The sequence below is a fragment of the Gracilinanus agilis genome, unplaced genomic scaffold (assembly GCF_016433145.1).
Source record: "Gracilinanus agilis isolate LMUSP501 unplaced genomic scaffold, AgileGrace unplaced_scaffold255, whole genome shotgun sequence".
Classification (NCBI taxonomy): domain Eukaryota; kingdom Metazoa; phylum Chordata; class Mammalia; order Didelphimorphia; family Didelphidae; genus Gracilinanus; species Gracilinanus agilis.
In genome coordinates, this window is record NW_025357468.1 from 1 (window position 1) to 9,387 (window position 9,387).

At 38.5% G+C, this 9,387-nt stretch overlaps 1 protein-coding gene across 1 annotated transcript; it reads left to right on the top strand.

Annotated features, from left to right (window-relative positions):
* The first annotated feature begins 6,465 nt into the window (after positions 1–6,465).
* Positions 6,466–7,850, top strand: LOC123254587 (E3 ubiquitin-protein ligase RNF13-like). The gene has a single exon (XM_044683575.1). The coding sequence runs from the start codon at positions 6,699–6,701 to the stop codon at positions 7,761–7,763; it is 1,065 nt and encodes a 354-aa protein (XP_044539510.1). The 5' UTR covers positions 6,466–6,698; the 3' UTR covers positions 7,764–7,850.
* The last annotated feature ends 1,537 nt before the right edge of the window (positions 7,851–9,387 follow it).

The window sequence follows — 9,387 nt, forward strand, 5'->3', positions numbered from 1 at the left end:
AGATTTCCTTTGATAAAGTGAGTAAAGCAGAACCTTGTCTTATGTGTCCAATGATGTAATTTTGAATGCTATAATTTCACATTTGGGACAGCTATTACTTATTCAGGTTCTACAGAACATAGAGTATAGAGAGCCAGCTCTCTATATGATAGGAGTCCTGAGTGGCGTTTTGTGGCGTCAGATTGTTAAGACAGGAAAAAGAAAATGAGAACAACCAGACTAGTGGTTAGCCCATGCTGCTCTAACCTCTATGGGCTTTGGAGTTTATTTTATACTGGTTTCAAACAAAGAACACAAAGAGAGTCACAGCTGTGAAGGGGTTATGAATCATACACAACCCATTAAAGTCTAAAAAGTAGAGATATAGGTACAAGGACAAGGGCCAAATTCCAACTACCGATTAGTACGGGGTTAATTCTGGGAGCAGAAATATATTTCATGGAGATTTTAACTAATTGAGTCCTGTCTTCCTGATTTATAGAACTGGACCTGGTCAGATAGTCTGGACTAGATTGTCTGGCTCCAGCTTATCTAAGTAATATTTTTTAGGGTTCAGGCTTCTTAATTATCAAGGAGAAAAATTGTTAACTCAGTAGCTTCTGGTCTGCTAAGGAATCAAAGCTTTCCAATAAGAATATCGAGAAAGGTGGGGATCTAAAAATGAGTTAAAAGAGGAGCCTTAGATTTTTACCTTAGATGGCCCATTCTGTCTGCTACCTGACATGCAGTGCAGAAAAATCATACACACAGTTTTACTTGCCGATGATTTTGTAATGGGATCCAGATAAAACATCTATTACAGACTCTATTTCTCTAAATGACTCCCAATAGCCTCTTGGAGGGGTCAAGTTGTTTTTGGATTAACCTACCTGCTGATACCAGAGCTTTTCAGGGCTCAGGTGACCAGGACCAAACCCAAAGACTGCCTCAGCCTGGATTGGTCATGTACAGAATCCAGATAACAGGCCCTAATTTTTGACCCTGTTTCTCCAATGGCTTTCTACAATAGAGCTTTCCTGATTGACATCTGTGTGTTCTGGAGTATTAGAACAGCTCAAATTCCTCTCAGAAGCAGCTTCTGCCTTAGAACAAAAGAGAAATGTTTGGGGCTTAGCTGATGCAAATGAAATCATTTTTGAAGCCATAGGTTAGAGTAGAGTTAAAACAGAATTCATTTCCCCATTCCCCTCTGCCCATCTGCAATGAATAGAAATTTTAAAGCAATAATAATAATAATAATAAAGAAAACTCCTTTAAAATCCCTGTAGCTCTGTTATCTCAGTCATTTTTAGGGATGTCCATGTTTGTTGAAGAAATTTGGGAAGAGATGTTACTGGCAACACCAAGCTTAGGTGTCCCTAGATGAAATAAGTGTTTGAGGGGTCAGAAGGGGATATTCTAGAGTCAAAACACATGGGGAGAATTGACCCAGTCAAGCTTGATTAACCCCAAAGTCCTTCAATCTCCACCTTCTCACCTCTGTATCTAATTGGTTTGTGGGGAGGAGCTATGAGCAGGTTCCTCCTGAATCACCTGTGGCTGAGAAAGGGGAGATCCAAGTGGGAAAGTTGGAGGATGAACTCTCTAATGGCTTATTCTTTCCTTGGCATCTCTTCCTAAGACTGCTTCTCTCCTCATCTCTCAGAGGAAACATTGGAGAAGAAATGGTAGCAGCTACAGACCTGAGGTTCAGGTCTCAGGTGAGTTAGAGTTGACTTTGTCCTTTCTGAGGAAGATCCTCATCTCTGTTCATTGAATGTGGTCATGCCCCTTTCCCTAAGAATTACTATTCTGTGTCCTCTGCTTCCCCCATCAGCCCACCTTCTCCAATCCTGGCTTCTTTCCTCCAGGCTCTTTGCTTCCTCCCAAGCAAAAACCTAATAATATGAAAAATGCCTTACTTTTAAAAATCCATCTTTTCACAGCAATTTGAAATTTTTCCTATTCCCATTTTGTAATAGAGAGATGGGTATAAGGAGGTTATGGTTTGCCTAAGCTTACCTGCTGTTATATTTGTTGAAACAGTGTTATTTGTGGGGAGGTGTAGATGAGCCAGTGATCTGTAGCAAGCAGGACTCCCTCCCTCCCCACTGACAGGCTTGAGTGAAAAAGGAGGGGCACAAACTGGCTGAGAACTCCTTTTACTCTCACCCTCCCACCAAGCAGTTAGAGATCAGTTACAAATGGTGGTTGAACTGTTATCTTCAGATCTCAGTGAGCAGATTAGGTAAGGCTGGTCTCCTAGAGATCTTAACATTTCAACTTATTTCCCCACAAGTTTGATTAGGGGAAATTAGGAGAAGCTCGAAGTCTTGAAATTATAAGGGACTGCAGGAGGATCTGACTTGTTTAGGCCACTCAGCTGAAGGAACTAGGCTTGAAGGAGGTTGTGAGAATTCCTAAAATAATAGCCAGGCACAGCTCCCAAAAGATGAAGGTTTGGGGGCAGCTGGGTAGCTCAGTGGATTGAGAGCCAGGCCTAGAGATGGGAGGTCCTAGGTTCAAATCTGGCCTCAGACACTTCCCAGCTGTGTGACCCTGGGCAAGTCACTTGACCCCCATTGCCTACCCTTACCACTCTTCTGCCTTGGAACCAATACACAGTATTGACTCCAAGACAGAAGGTAAGGGTTTAAAAAAAAAGATAAGTGAGGAAGGGAAGGGAGGGAGGTTTTGTCAAGGCAAGAATAAGGTCTGGGAAGCCCTAAACTGTTAGGTTGAAACAGCCCCACCCCCCAGAAGGAAGAGGTATTCTTTCTGGCTAGTTTGCCTTGAAAGCCTATAAAAAACAAAATAATAACAGTTCTGTTGTTGCTGAAGGTCTAATCTAGCTAACAGGTTACCAGCAGAAAAAGTATAAATGGCTTTAAATAGTTCTCAAACTAAAATTCTCTCCAGAGCAACCAGATCTGGGATCCTCCAACAGAGAGTGATCTGCTCCCCTCCCACCCCAAGGACCAACTGCCCCTAACTGCCTTAAACTGCCCCCTCACCCAGAGTTCTCTAGCGGGGGGGGGGAGTGGGGGGGAGGCTGGAATTCTGGGTTGAGGCTTGACACTCTAGCTTTCAGGAATTCCACGCTGGCATTTCAATGTTACACTACTGAGGCTATAACTGGCAGGACTAGCTTCTTTGTATACTGTCAGTTCCACTGATTTTTAAAAATATGCCTATAAATTATGTCTATCAGTTTTTCTTTGGAAGTGGACATGCTAGTTCTGTGTCTGTATATATTTTTCTCTTGGTTCTACTCTTTTTGTTCTTCAGATTTCATCTGCCTTTCCAATTAACAAAATTACCCTTCCTAATCTTTTGGGATGAGAATTCATTGGAAAACAGTTTGGCAGAAATTAGTCATAGAACAATATCACAGACCCTATGTCAAGATGAAGTCAAAATGAGTATATGATTCAGACAGAAAGGGTGATACCATAGGCAAATTAAGGGAATATAGAATAGTTTGTCTGCCAGATCTATGGGGAAAAGAAGAACTAATGACCAAACAAGAGATATGAGAACATTAAAAGATGTAAAATGAATAATTTTGGTTATTTTAAATTAAAAGGTTTTGTACAAACAGAACTAATGCATCGAAGATTAAAAGGGAAATCACAAACTGGGGGAAAATTTTTATAGCAAATTTCTCTGAGGAAGGTCTAATTTATCAAATACATAGAGTCAAACTTATAGGACTACAAGTTATTCCCCAATTGACAAGTGATTAAAGATATGCACCAGCAATTTTAAGATGAAGAAATCAAAGCTATCAATAATTATATGAAAAAATGTTCTAAGTCACTCTGGATTAGAGAAATGCAAATTAGAAAAACTCTGAGGTACCACCTCATATCTATCAGATTTTCCAATATGAGAGTAAAAGAAAATAATAGATGTTGGAGGGGACGTGGCAAAATTGAGACACTAATGCATTGTTGGTGGAGTTGTGAATAGATCTAGCCATTCTGGAGGGCAATTTGGAGCTATGCACAAAGGGCTAGAAAACTGTGTATACCCTTTGATCCAGAGAATATGGCTATTGGGTCTGTATCCCAGAGCAATTAAAAAAAGGGGGTGGCAGAAGGACCTACTCGTACAAAAATATTCACAGCTTCTTTTTTGTGGTGGCAAAGGATTGGATATTGAGGGGAGGCCCATCAGTTGGGGAATGGCTGAACATATTGTAGCATATGCTGGTGATGGATTATTATTGTGCTATAAGAAATAATGAGCAAGATGATTGCAGAAGAAGCTGGAAAAACCTATAGGAACTATTTACACAGTGAAATCAGCAGTACCAGGAGAACATTGTACATAGTAACAACAATATTTTACGATGATCAGCTTTGATAAACTTAGCTACTATTAGCAATACAATGATCCAGGACAATTGTGAAGGACTTAGGACAAAGAATGCTAATCACCTCCAGAGAAAGAACTGTTCAAATCAGCTGTTTTTCACTTTTTTATGGGTTTTGGTTTCATATGAGTATTCACTTACAACAATGATCAATGTGGAAGTATGTTTTTTATGATAAGACATGTATAACCCAATATCAATTTCCTTACCATCTCTGCGAAGTAGGAGGGAATGGAAGTGGGGGAGACAATTTGGATCTTATAGCTAAGGAAAACATATGTTGAAAATTGTTACTAAATACAATTGAGAAAATATAATATTGAAAAATAAAAATTATCCTACTTATTACAGTAATATTCCATCATAATCAGATGGCACATCTTGTTTAGCCATTCCCCAATGGATGGACATCCCCTCAGTTTTGAGTTCTTTACCACCACAAAAAGAGATGCTCTAAATATTTTGTAATATATAAATTCTTTCCCTTTTCACCATATCACTTTAGGAAACATCCCCATTGGTGGTATCTCTGGTTCAAAGAGTATCCATAGTTTTATAATTCTCTGGGCAGAATTCCAAATTGCTCTCCAGAATGGTTAGATCAAATCACAGTTCCAGCAACATGGTATTAGTGTCCCAATTTTTTCCACATTCCCTCCAACATTTATCATTTTGCTCTTTTGTCATTTCAGCCAATCTGATGGGTATGAACTGTTATCTCAAGAGTTGTTTGGATTTGCATTTCCCTAATCTGTAATGATTTAGAGCATTTTTTTCTTATGCCTTTGTATGGCTTTGATTTCTTCATCCACAAATGTTATGTGACCATTTCTCAATGGGGAATGACTCATGTTACTATAAATTTGACAAAACTCTATATATCTGAGTTATGAGACCTCTGTCTGAGAGGCTTCCTAAACATGTTTTCCAAAGTCTCTACTCTCATTTCCATTACGTTCTTAACCTTCATAGTCACTACTGAGCTTGTAGCACTTCTCCAGTCTTTGTGGTACAAATCAACTTTTCCTGTCATCCTGAAATAATAATTAAGCCAAGAACTCTTTGTTTTAGGGTCATGTGAAGTTTGAGGATGTGGCAATATATCTCTCAAAGGAGGAATGGGAAGTCATGGACCCCACTCAGAGGAGACTGTACAGGCAGGTGATGCTGGAGAATTACAAGAATGTCATCTCAGTGGGTAAGCATGCTATTGTGCTCCATTTTCTACCTCTTGGCCTTTGACTTAACTTGTCCTTCCTTTCATTTCTTAATAATGGCAAGTGATAGTAATAGCAACATTTTCATAGTGCTTTGACATTTGTAAAGTGCTTTACAATTATCTACAGCCCTGAGAGGCAGGTACTGTTATTTTTCATTTTACAGATTTGGAAACTTAGGCAGAGAGATTAAATGACTGGCACAGAGTCTTACTCAGCTAGTAATTATCTTCAACTTCCTGACTGGAAGCAACCATTTCTATACAGCGTGTTATCCAGTAGTTTGGCATTGGCATAAAGCCTGTTATCTCAGTGGTCTGGCTCTTAAAGGAGGATGGAGCACATGCCCAGTATGGAGGATGGTTGGTGCAAAGGCCCAAAGATATTTAAAGAAGGAAAGGAGAGAAGACCAATTCAACCTGATCATAGAGTATGGGAGTGGGGATCATGTCCAGCAAAGCTGGAAAGTTTGATTGGTGCTTAAAAGCTAAACAGAAGAGTTTATATTTTCTCCTGGAGACAATAGGGGTCCTCTGGATTTAGAAATAAAAGGGATTTTTGAGGCCCCTGAATCGAACTCTTTGTTTCATATTGGAGGATGCCAAGACTTAGCAAGGTTATGGGGTTTGCCCAAAGTGGCAAGGCCATGATCTGCATTCAAGGTCTTTGACTGCAAATTGAACATTCTTTTGTGAAGATTAAAATTAACATGCAAAGTACTAAAAATTATATTTATAAATATTTTATTAATAATAAACTAACGAAAGAGACTAACTAAAAGGTACTAACCAGCTTGTTTCCAGGAACCAAAGAGAGAGAGGGATGAGTTGCAGCCAACTATAAAGCAATAAGGAAGGTTCAAAATTTCCATTTATACATACCCCCCTGTGATCCTATGGTAGACCAGTCTCCCCCAATGGATGATAAAAACATAATCAGGTCTCCCCTCCGTGTAGTCGTCTCTTTTCGGGTTTCTCCGCCGTTGCGTCCGCAGAACGAGCTTCGGGGTCATGGACGTTGCTTAGGTTTTCCAGCCGCGACTGAGGAGGGACACGGGACGAATTCGTTCTTCGCTGGGAGGGTTCACCCCCTACTCCCGGCCACTCCTCTCTCAGGTGATTAAGATGCTGTTATCCATAGGGATGTTAATGTTGTCAGCCACACAGATATATACTATTTTGACTGTCCAGCTGTTTGCATTCTTTAACCTGCTACCTGTGGAGGCAGATATTTTAGCGTATAATTTTAAAAATGTATCACAGACATTTGACGACCTTCCAGCAAGATTTGGTTACAGACTTCCAGCTGAAGGTTTAAAGGGATTTCTGATAAACTCAAAACCAGAGAATGCCTGTGAACCCATAGCACCTCCACCACTGAAAGACAACTCCTCTAGTGCCTTCATTGTGTTAATTAGAAGACTTGATTGTAATTTTGACATTAAGGTTTTACATGCGCAGAAAGCCGGATATAAAGCATCCATAGTACACAATGTTGATTCTGATGACCTAATTAGCATGGGATCCAACGACAGTAAGTACAGAGGCCATATTGTTTTGGTTCCAGAGTTTAGCCTTCCTCTAGAATACTACCTAATACCATTCCTCATCATAGTCGGCATATGCCTCATCTTGATTGTCATCTTCATGATCACAAAATTTGTGCAAGACAGACATAGAGCTAGAAGGAATCGACTACATAAAGATCAACTTAAGAAACTTCCTATACATAAATTCAAGAAGGGAGATGAATATGACGTATGTGCCATTTGCCTAGATGAATATGAAGATGGAGACAAACTCAGAATCCTTCCTTGTTCTCATGCGTATCACTGCAAGTGTGTGGATCCTTGGCTAACTAAAACCAAGAAAACTTGTCCAGTATGTAAACAGAAAGTTGTTCCTTCTCAAGGAGATTCAGACTCTGACACGGATAGTAGTCAAGAAGAGAACGAAGTCTCAGAACATACCCCTTTACTTAGACCATTAGCTTCTGTTAGTGCCCAGTCATTTGGGGCTTTATCAGAATCTCATTCCCATCAGAATATGACAGAATCTTCAGACTATGAGGATGACGACAATGAAGATATTGATAGTAGTGATGCAGAAAATGAAATGAATGAAGAGAGTGTGATTGTCCAACTGCAGCCTAATGGCGAAAGGGATTACAACATAGCAAATACGGTTTGAACTTAAATTCTATTCATCTTCATACCTTATATGAAAACATTTGTTGATCAGCTTTTCCCTTTATGTGTATTTTAGTATATTCTTTCATTGTCCATTTCCCCTTCAGTTACTTCTATAAGAGAGGCCTTTTTGTGTATTCTATGGTTTAATCAGATTGCTTTAAAAAAAATATCAGGTATTCATCCACAAGAAGCACACTTCTTGTTACTAAAGCATAATTTTATCAAGGTGCTGGACCTTAAGCATCATTCTCTTTTAAGAATGGAATATAGCCAAAAAGAAAAGCCACTATAAGTACGGTTTCCAGTGAAGGTTTGATTACAATATACAGATATATTTATTACCATGATGAATTCTGCTGCCACACCATGCATGGCCTAGCCCAATTTCCCAGAATTTTTTGTGTCAACTTGTGGGTTCCCCCTAAACTGCCAGCATTATTGACAGGTTAGGCTATTCAGTATTTTTCTCATGGATACTACAAAATGAAAAAGAAATACTCAGTTAATTTTCTTTCCTATTCGCAAATAGTATTTTATGCCAGAAGATAATGGTTTGTGGTAGAGTGCAGAAAAATGTCAAAATAAAGATGGTTCTTATATTTAATAGTTAAGTGTTGAATATTAGTTTGATCCAGCAGCTAGCTAAACTAATATAGCCCTACTTTTATACTGACTTAGTTTTCAGGACTAAAGGGCTGTTTGTGTGACCAAAGCAAAAAGATAAGCAGCACTGCATAGAAATACTAATTAAAATTTTAGAAAATGTTTGGTTGATCTTCCGATCATATACCTCTTAATAAAGAGCATCTTATGCTAATCTCCTAAACAATGTACAAAGAGAAAATTTTTTTCAAGTATTTGATTTGAAAATGAGTGCTTATAAATATTTAACAGAATTCATAATGTACTTTAACAATGTATTATGAAAAGCTAAATTATAAATATATATGCCATTGTAACTATGTAGAAAGAAGTTAGACTCATGTATAATGAAAATAAGAGAATTTTTATGGCGTTGTATGAGGGAAGTTTGAAAGTTAATGAACACGTTTTCCACTTAAAAAAAAAAACATAATCAACATAAAAATTGTAATAGTTTGTAGATTAAAGGGAAAAAAAGAACAAAATCAATGATTGCTAGATTAGCAAAAATTCAATTTGTGGGCAGTACCCTTTGTTATAAAAGTATACATTCAAAACCAATGCTTTAAATCCCCCCACAGTTCAAATTCACACCCCAAAGTTTAATTTTGGATCTTCTTGATGCAGTGTGTGGCCTCTGCAGGCATCTTCATGGTGCCTTCTCCAAAGAGTTTCATTGTCTGGATTCTGGGAAGTAGCAAATTTTTTATCCTAAAATTTCCTAAATTCAAATCAAAGATCACAACAATAACAAAGTCCCCCCCTGAGGCGGATAATAACACAGGCATCACTCAGGGATACATGGCTGAATTATAAGGTATATGAATCAATTACAAAAGAACTCAAAAAACATCCACATAAAAGAGAAAAAATAACTTGTAGATGAAATAGAAAATGCCAATGTCTTATGTCTAAAAAAATCTAAGTAGGTTTTTCCGGGTTAAGATGGCGGCAGAGTAAGAAGCAGCTCTTAACCTCTC

Excerpts from the sequence above, each read along its gene's own strand:
- LOC123254587 (XM_044683575.1), top strand. The coding sequence starts at position 6,699 with ATGCTGTTATCCATAGGGATGTTAATGTTGTCAGCCACACAGATATAT.